Source organism: Chlorocebus sabaeus, chromosome 5, assembly GCF_047675955.1.
Source record: "Chlorocebus sabaeus isolate Y175 chromosome 5, mChlSab1.0.hap1, whole genome shotgun sequence".
Classification (NCBI taxonomy): Eukaryota; Metazoa; Chordata; class Mammalia; order Primates; family Cercopithecidae; genus Chlorocebus; species Chlorocebus sabaeus.
The window spans coordinates 63384200-63404413 of NC_132908.1; the positions used below are offsets into that span (position 1 = coordinate 63384200).

The 20214-nt window shown below is 51.2% G+C and overlaps 1 protein-coding gene and 1 long non-coding RNA gene across 3 annotated transcripts in view; one reads left to right on the top strand and one right to left on the bottom strand.

Moving 5' to 3' along the window:
- Positions 1-19951, top strand: part of BEAN1 (brain expressed associated with NEDD4 1) — a 61097-nt gene extending 41146 nt beyond the window's left edge. For both annotated transcript variants that reach the window (XM_073015432.1, XM_007993561.3), the window contains 3 exons: positions 6236-6499; positions 14664-14814; positions 17754-19951. In XM_073015432.1, the coding sequence (XP_072871533.1) occupies positions 14702-14814; positions 17754-18093 (453 nt within the window). In that variant the 5' untranslated portion in view covers positions 6236-6499; positions 14664-14701 and the 3' untranslated portion in view covers positions 18094-19951. The remainder of the gene's footprint in view (positions 1-6235; positions 6500-14663; positions 14815-17753) is intronic.
- LOC140711687 (uncharacterized) lies at positions 6430-13496 on the bottom strand. Its single transcript, XR_012092955.1, has 3 exons — positions 13358-13496; positions 13028-13104; positions 6430-6696 (listed from the first exon to the last, which is right to left on the bottom strand). It is a non-coding gene; the product is annotated as an uncharacterized lncRNA (long non-coding RNA).
- Positions 19952-20214: the final 263 nt, after the last annotated feature.

The window sequence follows — 20214 nt, forward strand, 5'->3', positions numbered from 1 at the left end:
AATGTATCACTTTAACCATTTTTAAGTATACAGTTTGCTGGTATTGAGTACAGTCACATTGCTGTGCAGCCATCAACACTATCCATCTCCAGAACTCTTCTCTCATCCCAAACCAAAATCCTGTATGCATTAAAGTTATTATTTATTCTGTAAATTGTTGGTAGAATTCTCCAATGAGTTATCTGGTCCTGGGATTTTCTTTCTGGAAAAGGAAACTGAAAAGTTTTCTCGTGTTAATAATTCAATCTCTTTGCTTGTGATAGGACTCGTCAGAGTTTCTGTTTCTTTTTAAGTCTTTTTCCTTACTTTTGTGTATTTCTTGGAATTTGTACATTTTATCCAAGTTATCCAATTTGTTGGCATACAGTTAGTTGTTCATAGAATTCCTTGAAAATTCTTATTTCTGCAGTCTGTGGTAACACCTGTAACTGGGACCACAGGTGTGAGCCACCACACCTGGCTAATTTTTTGTATTTTTAGTAGAGATAGAGTTTCACCATGTTGGCCAGGCTGGACTTGGAACTCCTGGCCTCAAGTGATCCACCCACCTTGGCCTCCCAAAGTGTTGGGATTACAGGTGTGAGCCACCGTGCCCAGCCAAATTTGTTAATCTTTTTAAAGAACCAACTTCTAGACTGGGCGAGGTGGCTCACACCTATGCTCCCAATTACTCAGGAGGCTGAGGCAGGAGAATCACTTGAACCTGGGAGGCAGAGGTTGCAGCTGCACTCCAGCCTGGGAGACAATGTGAGACTCTGTCTCAAAAAAGAAAAAAAGAAAAGAAAACTTCTGGTTTTATTGGCTTTCTCTATTGTTTTTCTATTCTTTATTTCACTAATTTCCAGTCTGATCTTTATTATTTCCTTCCCTCTGCCCACTTCAGATTTAATTTGCTCTTCTCTTCCCAGTATCTTAAGGTAGAAGGTTAGGTTGTTGATTTGAGATCTTTTTTCATTTTTAATGTAGACATGTACATACATAAATTTCCCTCTAAACACTGCATTAGCTGCATCCTGCAAGTTTTTTGTTTTGAGATGGAGTTTCGCTCTTGTTGCCCAGGCTGGTGTGCAGTGGCACAATCTTTGCTCACTGCAACCTCTGCCTCCTGGGTTCAAGTGATTCTCCTGCCTCAGCCTCCCAAGTTGCTGGGATTACAAGCACCCACCACCATGCCCGGGTAAATATTTTTTTATTTTTAGTAGAGACGGAGTTTCACCATCTTAGTCAGGCGGGTCTCAAACTCCTGACCTCAAGTGATCCACCCACCTCACCCTCCTAAAGTGCTGGGATTACAGGCATGAGCCGCTACGCCCAGCCTGCATCCCACAAGTTTTAGTGCAATGTCATTTTAACTTATCTCAAAGTATTTTCTAATTTCCTTTATGCTTTTCTCTTTATTTGACTATTTATTAGTGTGCTGTTTAATTTCCATGTATTTGTGAATTTCACAAATTTCTTTTTGTTATTAATTTCAAATTTTTTATTGTAACCAGAAACATACTTTGTACAATTTCAATCATTTTAAAATCTATTGAGGCTTGTATTATGGCCTATCCTTAAAAATGTTCCACGTGTGCTTCAGAAGAATGCATATTCTGCTGTTGTTGGGTGAAGTGTTCTATAGATGTCTATTAGGTCTAGTTTGTGTATAATGCTGTTCTAATCTTATATTTCCTGATTGGTCTCTACCTAGTTTCTCTATACCTTATTAAAAATGGAATATTGAAGTCCCCAACTATTATTATTTTATTGTATTTTCCCTCAATTTGTTAAACTTTGCTTCATGAATTTGGGGACTCTATTATTAGGTGCATATATGTTTATAATTGTTATAACTTCCTGATGAATTAACTCTTTATCACTATAAAATGACATTTTTTGTCTTCAAGTCTATTTTTTCTGATATTATGGCCACTGCATCTTTCTCATTATTGCAATTTGCATGGCATTTCTTTTTCCTTCCTTTTAGTTTCAACCTATTTGTGTCTTTGGTTCACAAGTGAGACTCTTATAGACAGTATATAGTTGGATTCTGTTTTTTACCCATTCTGACAATCTTTCTTTTGATGGGATTATTTAATCAATCAAATTTAATGTTATTCATACAGTTGGATTTACATCTGCCATTTTGCTTTTTGTCTTGTGTATGTTTCATGTCTTTTTTGTTTCTCTTTTTCTCCTTTTTACTTCCAGTGAATATTTTCTAATGTAATATTTTAATTTCTTCAATGATTTTTTCACTATATTTGAGTTATGTCCTTAGTGGTTGCTCTAGGGCTTGCCATATACATCTTAACTCATTAGAATCTACTTAATACTTTTTTTTTTTTTTTTATACTTTGAGTTCTAGGGTACATGTGCATAACGTGCAGGTTTGCTACATATGTATACTTGTGCCATGTTGGTGTGCTGCACCCATCAACTCGTCAGCACCCATCAACTCGTCATTTACATCAGGTATAACTCCCAATGCAATCCTTCCCCCCTCCCCCCTCCCCATGATAGGCCCCGGTGTGTGATGTTCCCCTTCCCAAGTCCAAGTGATCTCATTGTTCAGTTCCCACCTATGAGTGAGAAATGCAAATCAAAACCACAATGAGCTACCATCTCACACAAGTTAGAATGGCGATCATTAAAAAGTCAGGAAACAACAGGTGCTGGAGAGGATGTGGAGAAATAGGAACACTTTTACACTGTTGGTGGGATTGTAAACTAGTTCAACCATTATGGAAAACAGTATGGCAATTCCTCAAGGATCTAGAACTAGATGTACCATATGACCCAGCCATCCCATTACTGGGTATATACCCAAAGGATTATAAATCATGCTGCTATAAAGACACATGCACACGTATGTTTATTGCGGCACTATTCACAATAGCAAAGACTTGGAATCAACCCAAATGTCCATCAGTGACAGACTGGATTAAGAAAATGTGGCACATATACACCATGGAATACTATGCAGCCATAAAAAAGGATGAGTTTGTGTCCTTTGTAGGGACATGAATGCAGCTGGAAACCATCATTCTTAGCAAACTATCACAAGAACAGAAAACCAAGAATCTACTTAATACTTATACTAACTTCATTCCAATGAGAATTAAGTTACTCCAGTTACTCCTATATAACTCTATTCCCTCATCCCTCTTTTTGTGCTATTTTTCTTATATATCTGAGAACTTCTTATCCAGCTCCTTAGGTTTACTGGGGAGAGCAAGACCCAGAGAGAGTCTGGCTGGGCTATGTACTGGCTGCCTGACCACAGATGAATCACTTAAAATTCCTTTAGCCTCAGTGTCCTCACCTGTAAAATGGCGAGAAAATGGCTGAAATAGCTCCAAGAATGAAATGAGCTCTTATCACTTATCCTACACATAGTAGGAGCTCTGAAAACAGTGGCCTGTGTTTGACCCTCAAAGAATTCCAGGAATTTTTATACCCCATTGTTCTTTAAAAGGCCATATATGCAAAGCAACCCCCAAATGCAGAAGTAGCCAAGAACTCACAATGTGAGGCAGACAAATCTAATTTGTCAGTACAGAGTGACTTATTTGGGGAACTTAAGGATGGAAGCGTAGTCTTGGACAGCAGCAAAACAGGTAGATCTCCACACTGTTAATCCCCAGACCCAGGAATTATATATCATAGGGAAAGAGTATACATGCTCTGTGCAAGACAATTAAAGGCAGCCCTCCAGAACAGGCAAGAATGCTACATGCGTCATAACCTATAATTTGTGCAATAACATCAAGGCTGACATGTTCTTATGCTAAGGACAGTAAATAAAGTGAGAATCAGGAGGCTTTCACAGGACTGGGGCTAATCAGAAGTCAACATGGCGGATTAGCATCTGTATTAGTCTATTCTTACATTGCTATGAATACCTGAGGCTAGATAATTTATAAAGAAAAGAGGTTTAATTGACTCACAGTTCCACATGGCTGGGGAGGCCTCAAGAAACTTACAATCATGGCAGAAGGCACCTCTTCACAGGGCAGTAGGAGAGAGAATGAGTGCAAGCAGGGGAAATGCCAGACACTTATAAAACCATCAGATCTCATGAGACTCACTCACTATCACGAGAACAGCACTGGGGAGAGAAACAGCCCCCAAGATTCAATTACCTCCACCTGGTCCTGCCCTTAACACATGAGGATTATAGGGATTACAATTAAAGGTGAAATTTGGATGGGGACACAGAGCCAAACTATATCAGCATCCAAGATGGAGTCACTCTTATCTCCACACCCCGCATTCTCACATCGGAGAGTCAGGAAGCTTGCATGTCCAACCGAAGCCTTAGGGCGCTCCCTCTCTCCCGTGCATGCCTCTCCAGGGGAGCGTCTCACAGTGAACTTCAGCAAAGGCTTGGCTCTCAGGGTGGGATGACATACAGGCCCAGACACTAGGGCCTCCACCTCAGTCCCTCCTGATGAAGGCCAGTAGGCTGCAAGAGCCACCAGCATGGGTCAGACCTGCCCCAAGGGCATGTTTCTAGCCCCAGCTAAGGTTCTGAGTTTGTGCTTTACCACCTGTTCCTGTTGTAGGTTGAATGTGGTTGAGGCTTTTGGAGTCAGTGCTAGAAAGGTATGGGAAGGAGAAGCGATCACAGCTGAATGTCAAGCCTCTGATTGGTAGAAGACCAGGCCCTCACCTGGGAAAAAAAGCCCTCCTACAGCTACTTAGGCAGGTGGTCACCCATGCTGTCCTTGATTACCGCCCAAGACAGAGGCCTTACTCTCCTGAGGCATCGCAAGGCCTCCCTGCCATTTCCCCATCTGGTCTCAAGACTGGAGCTACTCACTCAATACATGCATTAGGCAACTTTGGAGTGCCCAGCCCCATTGTTGAGTTTGAGGACACAGAGAGTGATCAAACACAAGCCCTGGAAACCAGACATGATCATATGTAACAAATGCAAAGCTGGGGCTTGAACATGGGCTCTGGGAGAATGTGCAAGGGGACCCTTCTCAGAACAGAGCCCAGGAAAGATCTGACCTTCCTGGTGCTTGCCCGTGACCCTGTGGTTCATTAAGTACCTGAAGCTGGCTCCCTACTGCTGTTCAGAGACCCGGCTGGCAGCCTCAGGAAGGGTTTGCACTGAGAGCAGGAGATGCACTGAGGGCAGGAGATGCACTGAGGGCAGGAGATGCACTGAGGGCAGAAGAGCAAGCACTAAACTTTGAAGCCAGATCTAGGTTCTAGCCTAGCTCTGCCATGGAGTAACTGAGTGACCATGGGCCAGTCACTTACCAGTGCTGAGTCTTAGTCCACCTATCTGTGAAAGGAGAAAGCTGCATCCTGAGTTGCAGGGCTGAGTTGGAGGGAATTCAGTGACACTCCAAGACACTCACTAATGAGGAGCTGACTGTCCAAGTGAGGCAGTGGGTGCCTATGGCTGCCCCTAGCTGACTCTGACCCCTCCCCAGGACCCCAGCTCCCAAGGCTCCATCATTTTTTCCAGTGGGAGGACTAAGTCACCTGTCCCCAGGAGTTTCTTTCTGTAGGACTCTCAAGGATCCAGCTGTTAGTCCTGGAGGAGGTTCTTGCACTCTCCTCTTGCTCCCACCACACCACATCCTCCCTGGAAGTCCCCTCCACCCCTCTGTGCCTTTGTCCCACCTGGAATGCCTCTCCCTGCCTTCCCTGAGCTAACTCATCCTCACCCTCCAAGATCACCTTGGCCTTCCCTCTTCTGGGAAACCTTCTCTCATCTGATCCAACCCCTTGATGCAACTGGGTGAATTTCAGCCCACAGCCCCAGGCCTGCCTGAACCAGCAGAATCGTTCCTCATACTCTGTCCTGCTATACATCCCCCATTGCTTCCTAAGACATTGGTAAAATCATGTTGACCTTTCAACTTGTCTAGCTCTAAGAGTCTTGGATTCAAGCCTCAGCTCTACCACTAATTTGCTGTGTGACCTTGGGCAAGTCCACTGCCCTCTCTGAGCTTCCCTTTTCCTATCTGTGAGGTAGTTCAGCTTGTGGGCAGAGGCTTCAGAGGAGAGGAGGGACAGTCAGCCCTCACTACCAGAGGCTCCTGTAGGCAGTGGAATGAGGTGCTGCTCTCCTTCTCCCTCCCAGGAGCAGACAGGATAGAGTCTGTGGGCCTGAGCCCAGACCCTCCTCCATTTATTTAGGGAGCAACAGCTCACAGGGCAGCAGGGGCAGAGGAGGAAGGGGTGTGGCAGGCCTGGGCTCCAGCTCAGTGTCCTCTCTCTCTGTCCACAGTAGCACGATACAACCGCACCAACTACTTCTACCCCACATTCTCAGAGAGCTCAGAGCACAGCCATCTGCTTGTGTCCCCCGTGCTGGTGGCGAGTGCTGTCATAGGTGTGGTCATCATCCTCTCCTGCATCACCATCATCGTGGGCAGCATCCGCAGGGACAGGCAGGCCCGGCTTCAGCGGCACCGCCACCGCCACCGCCGCCACCACCACCACCACCATCACCACCGCCGGCGTCGACACCGAGAGTACGAGCACGGCTACGGTGAGCTGCTGCCCAGCCTGGGGCCCTGGGACCTCATCTGATTGCAATTGCAACCTAGGAGGCATCAAGGAGTTGGCAACTCTGCCCTGGGTGGAGCAGGGTGGTCGGGAAATCATCCTAGAAGTCTTGGGTGATCAGGAAGAGCTCACAGGTGCCCACCATAATGTTCTCAGTGGCATGAGAGGCCCAGTTGACTGCTAAGAGAGAAACTCAGGCCGGGCACAGTGGCTCACGCCTGTAATCCCAGCACTTTGGGAGGCCAAGGCGGGCGGATCACGAGGTCAGGAGATCGAGACCATCCTGGCAAACACGGTGAAACCCCGTCTCTACTAAAAATACAAAAAACTAGATGGGCACGGTGGCAGGCGCCTGTAGTCCCAGCTACTCGGGAGACTGAGGCAGGAGAATGGCGTGAACCCAGAAGGCAAAGCTTGCAGTGAGCCAAGATTGCGCCACTGTACTCCAGCCTGGGTGACAGAGCGAGACTCTGTCTCAAAAAAAAAAGAAACTCAGAGTGAGGCTGAAGGTCAGAGGGAGAGTGTATCACTCCTCCCCTGCCACTGTTGGTCCAGGCTGCACCAAGGGCTGGTCCAGCTGGTGCCTGGATGGATGGATGGATGGATGGATGGATGGATGGATGGATGCATGGATGGAGAGATGAGTGGATGAATGAAGAGAGGAATGGATGGGTGAGAAGGGAGAAGGACTCATAGGGAAATGGATGGATGAGGGGTGAGGCAATGGATAGATGGAGGTTGAGTGGAAGAGTCAGTGGATGGGTGGAGAGATGGATGGGTGGAGAGTATGAATGGATAAATGGGTAGATGAAAGGATGGATGAATGAGAAAATGGAGGGATGGATAGATGGGTGGACTGAGTGTTATGCCTGAGTGGAGGGATTGAAAGGAGGGCTGAGTGGAGGAATGGAAAGATAAATAGGTGGGCAGTGGGATGGGTTGATGGGGGTGAATATATGAATAAGTGAATGGATGAACTGATGGAATGAATGATGAGTAAATGAAACTATCCCTGGTGAGAGCCAGCAGAGTGCAAATAGAACTGATCTGAGGGTCTCCCAGTTGTTGGGATCACCCTTAAATGCAGTTGGTGGCTAATTCTTGGCTGACCAGTCCCAAATCTGTGTATGTGGCCAGAATTGCCTGAACTTTTTACAGAACGCAGTCACCTGACTGTGTCACTCCTGGAAGGGGCCAGCTGTCGAAGGCAGCAGGAAAAAATTCAATTGCATTCCATTCTCAGACAATTTTCAACGGCAAGAAAAAGTCAGGCTCTTCCTTCCCAAATCACTACCCACAGGCCTTCAGGGGCTTCTGCCTAGGCCCAAGGCCACCACCAGACAGGGAAAAGAAAAGCAGGACCTTGGAGATGCTGAACAGCAATAGGCACTCTTCACACTGTGGGGTGAAGTGATGCCAACCTCCTAGGAGCCACAGCCATGGCCAGACCTGAGGCGTTTCGCCCTCCAAGGCAGGAAGAGCTTGGGGAAAAGGAAGATAGGAAACATTTTTAAAATAGATTGAATTGGGCCGGGCGCGGTGGCTCAAGCCTGTAATCCCAGCACTTTGGGAGGCTGAGACGGGTGGATCACAAGATCAGGAGATCGAGACCATCATGGCTAACCCGGTGAAACCCCATCTCTACGAAAAAATACAAAAAACTAGCCGGGCGAGGTGGCGGGCACCTGTAGTCCCAGCTACTCGGGAGGCTGAGGCAGGAGAATGGCGTGAACCTGGGAGGCGGAGCTTGCAGTGAGCGGAGATCTGGCCACTGCACTCCAGCCTGGGCGACAGAGCGAGACTCCGTCTCAAACAAACAAACAAAAAATAGATTGAATTGGATCTGATCAGCCCTGGCCTTTGGAGCCCCTCCTCCCCCTCACAGACACACCCTGATTAGCCAGGTTTGGGGTATTTCCTGTCCTTTATCACAGAGTTAACTGGTTAAGGAGGGGACTAAGGGGTAGCTGGAGTTAGTGAACAGGAGCCTGGTAGTAATGGCCAATAAGTAAGGAATGCTTGCTGGGCGCCTGGCGCTGTTTGTGCATAATCTCACTGTGCAAAATCCTCACCATAGTCCTAGTGAGATGATAAAAGTCCTACCTTTTATCATCATTCCAATTGACAGATCAGAAAGTTTAGGCTGGAGTGATTAAGTAACAGGGTGGGATCACCCAGCCAGCGAGTAGTGGATCCCAGACTTGAGCCCAGGCAGCCTGACCTGGCACCCACAGGCTGCCGGCTGCATAGCACTGACTGGAGGTGGAGATGTCAGGGAGACGCCCCTGGGAGCCACCCCATGGGCTCACGGCAGTGTCCGGCAGACACGTACATGGCCACAGTGGTGTCACTCAGACCTGGATGTCGCTCCCCTGGGAAAGCTGTTAGGAGAACCAGAAGAGCAGGAGGCTGGACCTTATGTAAGACACAGAGGGACATCCCAGGACAAGTCAGGACAAGTGGCCACAGTTGAGGAAAGACACAGCAGGCTAGTGGACTGTTCTCACTGTCCAACAATGAGGATCAAAGAGAAAGTTCAGCATAAATAAAACAGATGTCGAAAACTCAGACGTGGAAAACTCAGCCCACCCAGTCTCCGCAAGTCTCCCCAGAAGCCAGGGACTCCCCAAGGAGACATGCCAGGAGCACTCCTAAGCCAGGACGGGCCAGTCCCACCCCCGCATCACCAGCCTGAGCCTGGAGAGTCCAGGGCTCCTGCCCAGAGCAGGCCCATCCCCGCCAAGAGAAACCCAGGACCCCCAGCCCTGGAGGGTGTCGGGCAGACCCAGGATGGTCATCCTGCCGCCTGCCCTTTGCACAGCCTGGCCCTTACCCAGCTCCTCCCACTCCTCTCCAGTGTCCTGTCCATGCTTCTTCCAGCCCCTTTGCCTGGGCTCTTCTCTCTGCCCTGACTGCCATTCCCTGGGCTTCTCCAACCGAAAAAAGTCTTCCAGGCCCCACTTAAAGGCTGCCTCCTTATGGGAGCTTGTTTGGCCTCTCCTCACACCTACCAGGCAGAGGTGAATGGGTGTCCCCCTTCCCTGTACCTCCTCAGCATTGCACTCACGCCTGCCTCAGTGTCTCAGTCACGGGGTGATTATGCTGCATCCATGAGAGCAGGGCCCGCAGGTGACTCCCGGCTACCCAGGCTTGGGCCTGGAGGAAGCGCTCCATGGGCAAGGTAGGAGCCACCATATTTTATCCTCAAGGCAAAAGATGTAGTGGCCCCCTTTAAAGACTAGGAAACTAGTCAGGTGCGGTGGCTCATGCCTGTAATCCTAGCACTTTGGGAGGCTGAGGCGGACGGATAGGTCAGGAGTTCAAGACCAGCCTGGCTAACATGGCAAAACCTTGTCTCTACTAAAAATACAAACATTAGCCGGGCATGGTGGCACATGCCTCTAATCCTAGCTACTCAGGAGGCTGAGGCACAAGAATCGCTTGAACCTGGGAGGCATAGGTTACAGTGAGCAGAGACCATGCCACTGCCCTCCAGCCTGGGTGACAGAGCGAGACTCTGTATCAAAAAATAAAAAATAAATAAAGAATAGGAAACTGGGCTGGGTGCCATGGCTCACACCTGTAATTTCAACACTATGGGAGGCCGAGGTGGGAGGATCACTTCAGATCAGGAGTTTGAGACCAGCCTGGGCAGCACAGCAAAACCCCATCTCTACAAAAAAAAAAATGTAAAAATTATCCAGGTGTGGTGGCACATGCCTGTAGTCCCAGCTACTCAGGAGACTAAGTCGGGAGGGTCCCTTGAGCCCTGATCAGGGCTTCAGTGAGCTATGATCTCACCACTTCATGCCAGCCTGGGTGACAGCAGAGAGAGACCCTGTCTCTAAAGAAATAAGAAAAAAATTAAGACTGGGAAACTGAGGCACAAAGAAGCAACTTGTTCAATGACTTATCTTGGAGCGCATGCTAGGAGCCCACAGTCGTTCCCAAGCTGAGAGGGCTGAGGCGTTGGCCTTGGCGCAGAGGAAAGAGATGTGCCTGGGGGTGGGCCAGCCCCTCTGTAGCCTATGGTGGCCTCAGGACTGGTGCCAATGAATGAGGCCTCAGCTCTGTCCCTGGAGTGCGTGGGATGACCGAGGTCACAGCTCTGCCAAGCAGGATCAGGCCTTGGCTTCCCCACTATAGCCTGCGGTAGTGGTGACCCCTGTGGGATTCTGGCCTCCCTGCCCCACTTCTGCTCTCGGCTCCAACTTTGGCACCTCCTGGGGCCTCAGCAGGGAGCCCAGAGGTGCTGTTGCCCCACACCATCCCCTGGCCTTCTGGAAGGTGCGCAGGGGCTGCTAGGAGCCTTGGGAGGGTGTCAGGGAAGAGGGAAACACACTGTGAGCAGCTGTGGGAGGACATGAAAGCAGCACCACCAGGCATGGTGCCTAACACCTGTAATCCCAGCACTTTGGAAGGCCAAGGTGGGAGGATGGCTTGAGCTCAGGAGTTTGAGGCTGCAGTGAGCTATGATCACACCACTGCACTCCAGCCTGAGCAACAGAGCAAGACCCTGTCCCTTAAAAAAAAAAAAAAATTTTTAAAAGGGAGGGGCAGTGCACCAGCAAGCCCCAACCTTTGGCACTGGGCCCCTTCCACCTGTCAGACACACCCACAGCCCCCCAGCTCTGGTGACTGAAGCCCTCTTGGCCTCTGTCCCACCCCTCTGGCTATGGATTCCTCTCGTCTGTCCCTTTATAGGTGAAGGTCCCTCAGATCCCACACCTTGGTCCTGCTCCTCTCTCTACACCCACTCCCTGCTCCACCTCATCCACCATCCATCATCCTCCCTTACCTGGCTCCAGCTCTCAGGTCAGCTCCAGAACGACATGCCCAGAAGTCCCCTGGACATCACCCCGCGAAGCCCCACAGGCACCTCAGGCTCCAGGTGTCCACAGAGGCCTGATTTCCTACTTCCTATGCGCATCCTCAGGAAAGTTGCCAAAACTCTCTGTGGCTCAGGCGAGTTGTCTATAAAACTGGTACCGGAGGATCCACCTCAAATAGTTATTGTGAGGACTAAATTAGCACAGCACCTGGCTAATGGGTATATACATGCTCAGTAAATGTGAGCTATTTTCATCATCTCTTTTTCTCCAAGAAAACCTGCTCCCAGGCCACTGCACTAATGCCAGCTGTCCCTGCCTGCCAGCCACCAGCCTGGCACCTCTAAGGCATTCTCCACAAGGCGACCAAAGTGACAGGACTGTGACCACTTCTCAATGGCTCCCCATTGCCCTCAGGACAGAGCTGGCCCTCTGCCTGCCCACAGAACCTTTCTGTAGTCTAGCCAGACAGAGAGAGGAGCCACAAATGTTTGAGAATGAGATGGGGGTGGGGCAGGAAGAAGAAAGAGGGAGGGAGGGAGGGACAGAGGAAGGAAGGAGGGAGAAATAAAGAGAGAAGAAAAAGAGAAAGAAAGAAAGAAAGAAAGAGAAGAAAGAAGAGAGAGAAAAAAGAAAAAGGAGAAAGAAGAAAGAAAAAAGAAAGATGAAAGACAGGAAAGAAAAGAAAGGGAAAGAAAGAAAGAAAAGAAAGAAAAGAAAGGAAGGAAGGAAGGAAGGAAGGAAGGAAGGAAGGAAGGAAGGAAGGAAGGAAGGAAGGAAGGAAGGAAGAAAGGAAGGAAGGAAGGAAGGAAGGAAGGAAGGAAGGGAAGAAGGAGAGGGAAAGAAAGAAAGAAGAGAGAAGGAAAGAAAGAAAAAGAAAATTCTGTAATTCTGTTCCATTTTGAGCTTTAAGAGAGATCTGGTGGCTGACTCTGTCTCCTGTCACTTGCTGCCAGTTTAGAGCAAGTGACTTCACTCTCGGTCCCTTCATCTGGTGGAAGGGGTAACCACTGCTCTCCTCCCACAGTGGGCTGTGAGGTAGATGAGATCATAGAAATTGAGCACAGCAGGTCCTCATGGGTGCTAGTTCCTCTTCCTCCCTCTCCCAGAACCTGTCAAGGGGCAGTGAATTTGGAGTAATGTTAAATAATGAACCACGGTATTGGGGTAAAGAGGAGGTTTCACCTTAGTAAGTGGGAAGCAGGGCTTCCGGATTCCCGGACTATCTGGGTCTGTGCTGACAGGGAAGTCAGGAGAGAAGGGAAAAGAAGGGATTTGGGAAGTTCGAATGGGGGTGGAGGGTGCTCGTTTCTTTCCAGTTGTTTCTCAGGAGCTCTGCCCAGCTGCATGTCTCAGGTTTGGGGTCTGAGCACCTTAGGGCAGCCTCAGTTTTCCCAAGATGCTCTCCTCTGGGAAGTCCAAGAAAAAGCAGCCCAAGAAGAAAGGGTAGATGCAGTTTGCTTCAGCCCTAACAGCTCTCAGTGCTGTCCACCAGCCCGTCCACTCAGGTCCAGGAAGCAGCCCTGACTCCCCAGGGATCCCTGTGTGACCGGCACACCTGCTGCCCTGCAGGTGGAACCCTCCCCTGAACCCAAAACCCCTTCCCTGGCAATGCTGGCTGGTGGGGGGAAGGGGTGCCTGGCACCCGAGCCCAGCAGCCCTGGTTCAACTTCCAGCCTCACCTTGTTGCTGTGTGTTGTTGTCTTTCCTTAGTTTCTTCCCTAAGTTCTTCCAAAAATTCTGTCTCTCAGCTGGTGCCCTGAACAGGAGAAACAAATCTCATTTCAGCTCCTTTTTTACAGCATATGTTATTGACTTCATTTCTCCTAGTAGAAAAGTAATGTGTGTTCATTATAGAAAACCTTTAAAATATAGACAATATAAGAAAAAAATATATAAAGAAAGAAATATGGGTCATGATCCTGTCATCTGGACAGGGCCACCATCAACGTGTTTGGAATATTTTCTTCTGAGAGCTTTCTCGGTGTCAGTATATAACCCTGGAATTGTACCAGTAGATATCGTTTCATATCCAGATTCTTCCACTCACTATTATATGAAGAGTGGGAAATAGAGTTTAGGGGAGTGGGAAGAGCAGTCTTTGGGTTTATACAGACTGCATAAATTCCAACTCCATGCTTCACCACGTATGTGACCCTGAGCATCAGCTTCCTTGTCTGCAGAATGGGGATGGCAACTGCGCCACTCACAGCGGAGAAAGGTTATCGCTCCGCCCCTAATGTCAAGCCCCACCCCCAGAGGGGAGGAGGCACCTGGGAGCCCTGGGCTGGGGAGACCTCGTGTGGGAGCCACCTTTGCAGCTCCCACTGTTCCCATCCAGGACTACACCTGTCAAAAACTAGGCTGTAGAGAACTTAGCAAGGAGGACCCAAGACACCCAGCTGCCGTCCAGCCCAACCACTCACTGTGCGTTGTCCTCCAGCAAGTCACTGGTCCTCCCGGAACTTCAGCTGTGGAATGAGAGGATTCTGCTCCAGCAGCATTTTCTAAGCAGTGTTACTAGGTCTAAGAAAGGAAGATTCTGAGGTCGAATGCTGGACAAGCACAGTTAAATGTGTTTCTTAGCTGCAGGACTTTTCAGAGCCTTTGATGTACTGATACATGGTAAAAAACAAACAAACAAACAAAAAAACGCAGAGGAGAATGCAGTGTGGGGAGGTGCCAGACTCATCATAGATGCCTTTTTCCCCCTAAGATACCTAAAGGGAATTGATTGTGGTTGGGGTGGGGGAGGGCTGATCCCAGAGTTCTCTGCAGCCCTCGTTCCTTGCTACTCTCCACCCCATTTTCCATGCCCAGCCCAACTCCACAGAAAGCACTCTTCTTTCTTATCTCCCTCCTTGGAAAGCTATTCAGTTCCCTTCGCCCAGCCTTCCCCTCTTCCCCTGGTTAAATCCTAGACAAGACTCAGCTGTAGCAGCCCCTCCTCCAGGAAGCCCTCCCTGACTTCCCAACTGGTCAGGCCTGCCTCTACTCCCACAGTCCCAGTAGGACCTCTACCAAACCTCACGACACACTGCCCAGTACCAGGCTATCCCCAAGGCAGGCTGCCACCACCTTGGGAGCTGGCCAGGACAGGGCCAGCTCTGCTTCCTCTCTGTATCCCCATGCCCAACACGACAATGGCACTCACATTCTGAAGCTGTCACTGATGGATGAAGGCAGCTGCGATTGGCGAGGAGAGGAGTGGTCAGGTGGGGAATCTGAGCCTCCATGGCCCCAGGTAGACCCATAGACCCATGAGGACCGTCCCTGCATGCTGGTCTGAGGCCCAGGCCGGTGGTCTGTTCCCTGCAGTGTTGGACGGGCACACATACAGCCGCTCAAGCCACAGGATGCGCTATGCCTGCAGCTCCTCGGAGGACTGGCCCCCACCCTTGGACATCAGCTCTGATGGGGACGTGGATGCCACGGTACTCAGGGAACTGTACCCAGATTCTCCACCAGGGTAAGGAGGCCATGTGGGGAAGGGGGCATTAGAGGATGGGGCCCTGGACACAAAGACCCCCCAACTCCATCATGGGAAAGAGTGGCACCTCTCCACATAGTATAAATGCAGAAAATACCTGCTCAGTGGGCATGGCCACCTCCTCCCCACTCCTGACCAAGTAGGTCCCACTGAGGCAGTGTGACTTAGCAGATGTCACCTGGAAGTGCTAGGAAAGGAAGAGACAAGCCCAGCTCCTCAGGCTGCTGCGTAGGTGTGCCAGGAATGCCCTTGCAGTTTCAGGGGAGGTTCCATGGCAGCTGTCCCGAGCTCCCTGGGGATCTGCTCCTCCGGCTGTCTCCCTGGAGGTGGGAGGGAAGGCCAGAGTATTTGGTTATTTCAGTGACCATGGGATCAACTTCCTCTAGGGAAAAAAAGTTCATTGTGTTTCAATAAATAACACCAGGGACTAGGGGGGCAAAGAGGGGATGAGCCCATATGCCGACATCTGATGGCCCCAGGTGCACTCGCTCTGGAAACTCTTTCTTGTATGATCATGAGCAAGTTACTTAATCCTGCGGTGCCTGCTTCTCCATTGTTGAAATGTCCATGTAATAATACCTGCCCCGGCTGGGCACGGGGGCTCACGCCTGTAATCCCAGCACTTTGGGAGGCTGAGGTGGGCAGATCACGAGGTCAGGAGATCGAGACCATCCTGGCTAACACGGTGAAACCCCATCTCTACTAAAAATACAAAAAATTAGCCAGGCATGGTGGTGGGCACCTGTAGTCCCAGCTACTCGGGAGGCTGAGGCAGGAGAATCGCTTGAACCCAGGAGGTGGAGGTTGCAGTGAGCTGAGATCGCACCACTGCACGCCAGCCTTGGTGACAGAGCGAGACTTCATCTCAAAAAAAAATAATAAAATAATAATAATAATACCTGCCCCACAGGATACTCATGAAAATGACACAGAAGTGCCGGTAAAATGCTCAGCAAGGCACTGGCTCTTCCCACCAGTGGTGTCGTTACTATTTCGAGGCCACAGGTGATAAACTATCCATGCTGAGGAGGACGAGGGGAGGGGATCAGGGAGGATGGGCTGACACGGGAAATCAGCCTTTGTCAAGCGTGTGTGGTGCTTGGGTTGGGAGGAACTGGGACCTTCAGAGATACAGAGGAGGGTGTGACCAGCAGAGGGCACAGATGAGCAAAGGCCCAGAGGCAGGTGAGCTTGCGTGTGCTGCACTACAGTGGGCACAGTGGGGTTTGACCTCTTCTCCCCTTCCCCTGCCCTGGCTTTCCAGTCAGACCCACCTGGGTTTGAGCCCATCCTGGACGCCGCCCAGGTTGATGCTCTCAGGCATGTCACTGTGGCTTTCAAGGGCTCCATTTCTTCATTTATGAAATAGGGACAAATAACCCTGCTTCCTGGGTTTTCCTGGAGAGGAGATACTGTGGGTATCTGGGGATGTGGCTCAGGGTTAGATCTGAGCCCTCGGCTCCTGAGGCCATAGCCTGAGGACACAGGCACCTCCCCCCACCCCTAGGCGTCAGTGCCTCTAGCCTGTGTGGGGAAGGGCCAGCTGGGTCCCAGAGACCAGGAGCTGGACCCCAAGGAGACTGCCTCTGCCCAGTGAGGCTCATCAAAAGGACAGGAACCAGTGGGGCTGCTTCTGATGGAGGTGGAGGCACACAGATGCCCTGGGGGTGCCTGGGAGCAGACTTCTCCCTGAGTCAGAGCAGAGCGCTGGGTTGGCCTCAGGCACGAGGGGGTGCCCCCGCTGTGGTCAGGCACCTCCCCCCAGGCTAGTTGGGTTCAGGGCCTGGACAGGGCTGGGCAGGCATGAGACAGGGGTGGGGAGAGGTGGGGAAGGTGGGGGCAAGACTAGGAAGACAGAGGTGATTCCCCCTCCAAACACACACACACACGAACACACACACACACGCACACACCTGCCGAGACCTCCCAGGCAACAAGGTCTGGCTGAGCCCGGGGTCTCTGTGGTCTCATCTGCAGCCACCGAGGCAGAGACTGGCCTTAGAGATCAAGACAGGTTCCTCTCAGTGAAGTGGGGGGTCATGGAGCTAGAAGGAGAGAGTTATGCCCTCAGCTCCTGGGGACCCCAGAGACAGTGGCAGTGGGAAGAGAAAGGGACAGGTGGAGCTTGTGGCCAGGAGGGCCCTGTGCCTGTGATCATGCCCACAGGAGTGGCTGTGTCCAAACGGCCCTCGGGGCCCTCGAGCAGCCCCCTCGCCATGGGGAGCTCTTTTCTGGAGGGCCTTTGGTCCCCTCCTGCCAGCCCCCCTCAGGCAGATCACCCATCAGTACTCGAAGAGGGAAAGGGGTCAGGGCCTCCACCATTCCCTGCTAGGAGACCCCTCCAGCCCTGGATGAATGGCCCGTGTCCTCCCCCTTGCCCTTCCACCTTCACCCCTGCCCCAGGGTCTTGAGCAGGGGTGGTGCGGCCAGTCCTTTCCAGGGCAGTGGGTGCTTTATTGCTCTGCATCTGTAGGTTCAGAGGGGCCCAGGGCACTCTTTCCTAAACTGAGAAGGGGAACTTTGGAGTGGCTGGAGACCAAGGTGTCTTGTAGCCTGAGGTTGGTCCTACCCAGCCCCCGCACACCCAGTGTGCTGTAGGGACATGTTCCCTAGACAGTGGTCCCTGCTGCTGAGAGGCTTGCGAGGCACCGGAGACCCAGGGCAGCTCAGTGTTCATGCGTTGAGCTCACACCGCACATGAGGGCTGAGTCAGATCCCGAATCCAGGTCCCAGGGGGTTCTGAGGTCCCCCTCTGGAGGTGGAGGGAAGTAGTAGGGTTTCACTGGAGCCAGCGTGGACAAGGCCCACCCTGGTCCACAGCCAGGACAGCTTGTCACTGCAGATAGACACCTAGGCCTTTGGGAGAGACCCAGCCCTAAGGCCTAGGTGGGGCACTGAGGGAGCCTCTTCTCTTGTAGCTATGAAGAGTGTGTGGGGCCAGGGGCCACTCAGCTGTATGTCCCCACGGACGCACCGCCACCCTACTCTCTGACTGATTCCTGCCCCACGCTGGACGGCACCTCCGACTCAGGCAGCGGCCACAGCCCCAGCCGACACCAGCAGGAGCAGAGAACACTGGCCCAAAGTGACCTCCACACGGTCTCCATGGACACCCTTCCCCCCTATGAGGCTGTGTGTGGAGCCAGCCCCCCATCGGGCCTGCTGCCACTGCCGGGCCCGGGCCCAGGGTCAAGGGGCTCCCAAGGCTCACCCACCCCAACCCGGGCCCTAGCCTCCAGCCCAGAGAGGATTGTGTGAGGGACCCAGCCGGCCGGGTCCTGTTGGTCCCTATGGGCTGAACCACATTCTTTAGGCACACAAAGGCATGCACACACACACACATACACACACACACAGAGATGCACTTGTGACTCATACACACACAGACCAAACTTGTATACACACAGACATCTACACTGACATACCCCGTGTACACACACAGATCTAGACATGCTCCACGTGTGTGTGCACATGCGCACACACAGGCCCACCACAAACACAAAACCCACCGGCAAAGGTTTCACAGAATGTGGAGCTCTCCTGGCCTCCCGTCCTTCCTCCCGGCCTGTTGGTTGTGCCTCTGTAGACAGTGCTGCGGGGAGAGAGGCGAAGTAGGAAGTTGGACTTTCTCTTCCCTCTCCCAGGCCCGTTTGCCCCTACCCTTGCCGGCAAGCTGTGCCCAAATTCTGATTCTGCCTCTGGAAACTGCTGGACCATCCAAGGTCAGCCGCCTGCCCTGACCCCTACCCCAGGGCCAGCTTGTCCTCCTGGGAGGCGGGACAGGCCCCAGTGAGGTTCCATTGTGCGCTGTGCCTCTCTCTCAATTCCAGGGCAGATGAGCCACAACACCACCACCCTGCCACTTACAAAGTGGGGGACCCGGGTCTGGGGGCTCAGGTGCAACCTGGAGGCCCTCACAGCCCACCAGGCCCCCTCCCGACCCCAGTACCCTCAGTCAGGTGGTGCTAGTAGAGCCATCTCCGAAGCTGCAGGCCCCAGGTGGATGGGCAGGGCCCTTCATGGGTGTGCAGTGGCGGTTCCCTCGTCAGTCCAGCCACTGCCCAGGACTGAGGGTCTTCAAGGAAGATGAGGTCATTGTCCTTCTCCAGGTGGCTTCACCGCAGTGCTGCCTGGGCACCTCTCTGAGGCAGAGAAGTGGCCCCTCGCTCAGTCCCTGCCCGGCCGACCACTGTGGCCTGCACGCGAATGGGTCAGAGCCAGATCCCAGAGCTGGTGCTGTCCTCCTAGGTGGCCACTCATGGCTGGGGATGGTGAGTGAATGTGTTCTGGCCTTGCCCACGTGGGTGTTTGCAGAGACAAAATGAAGAGGATATACTCCCCATAAATACCACCTTGCCACCACAAGAGGACCAGAAGGCTACTCGGCCTTGCTGCCACAGAGGGGGATTTGTAGGGTCAGCCTGGCTGCAGAAAGGCTGGCTCAGATCTTGACTGAGAAACCCCAGTGATTTCCATCAAAGACCACGCAGGTAATGGAAGTGATTCCTGAAGACCCAACCCACCGAGGGTGACAGCCAAGCGTCTTTGAGGAGTGTCCCCGCCAGCATCGCCAGCAGCCATCACTCTGCCTCCTTCCCACCTCTTGTCCCCCATCGTTAAACAACAGCACCCTACCCAGCCTCCCCACATTTCTGTTCCTGTAATGAAGGGCTAAGACGATTTAGTAATCTCTTTCTTAAGCAGAGGAGTGGCAAGGATGGCAATCTGTTCTGGTGCGGAGCTGAAAGGAATCCACCCAGAGGTTCTGTAGCATCCTGCGTGCAGCCTCCTGGAGCCCCAGACTCCACCTGGGGGAGGGACTTGTTTACAAGCAGTTCTGACCACCTTAGTGGTGTACTGTTTTCTAGGCAAAAAATATCTGTCTGTTGTACTGTATAGCCTTTAAAATGCTCCAGGAATGAGACTCTTTTAAGAAACACATCCTGCTTCTGCAACTCCAGAGAGTGCTGGGGGAAAAAAAGGGATAAAAATTCCTACCTACTCATCAGTGTTTGAAGGATGGAGCTGAATCCTTGTTCCTGGACTAGGGAATGAATAAGCAACAATGTATCTTTTCTGTGTTCAAAATAAATATATCATATCAATAAAATGTAGCAAGAAGTAACACTTTGAGAGAGTGCATAAGGGTTCTTTTTTTTTTTTTTTTTTTTCTTCAGACAGGGTCTCTCTCAGTCGCCTAGGCTGGAGTGCAATGGTATGAGCATAGCTCACTGTAGCCTTGAACTCCTGCCCTCAAGTGATCTTCCCACCTCAGCCTCCCAAGCAGCTGGGACTACAGGCGTGCCCCACCACACCCAGCTAATTTTTGATTTTTAACTTTTATCAAAGACAGGGTCTCACTATGTCGCCCAGGCTAGT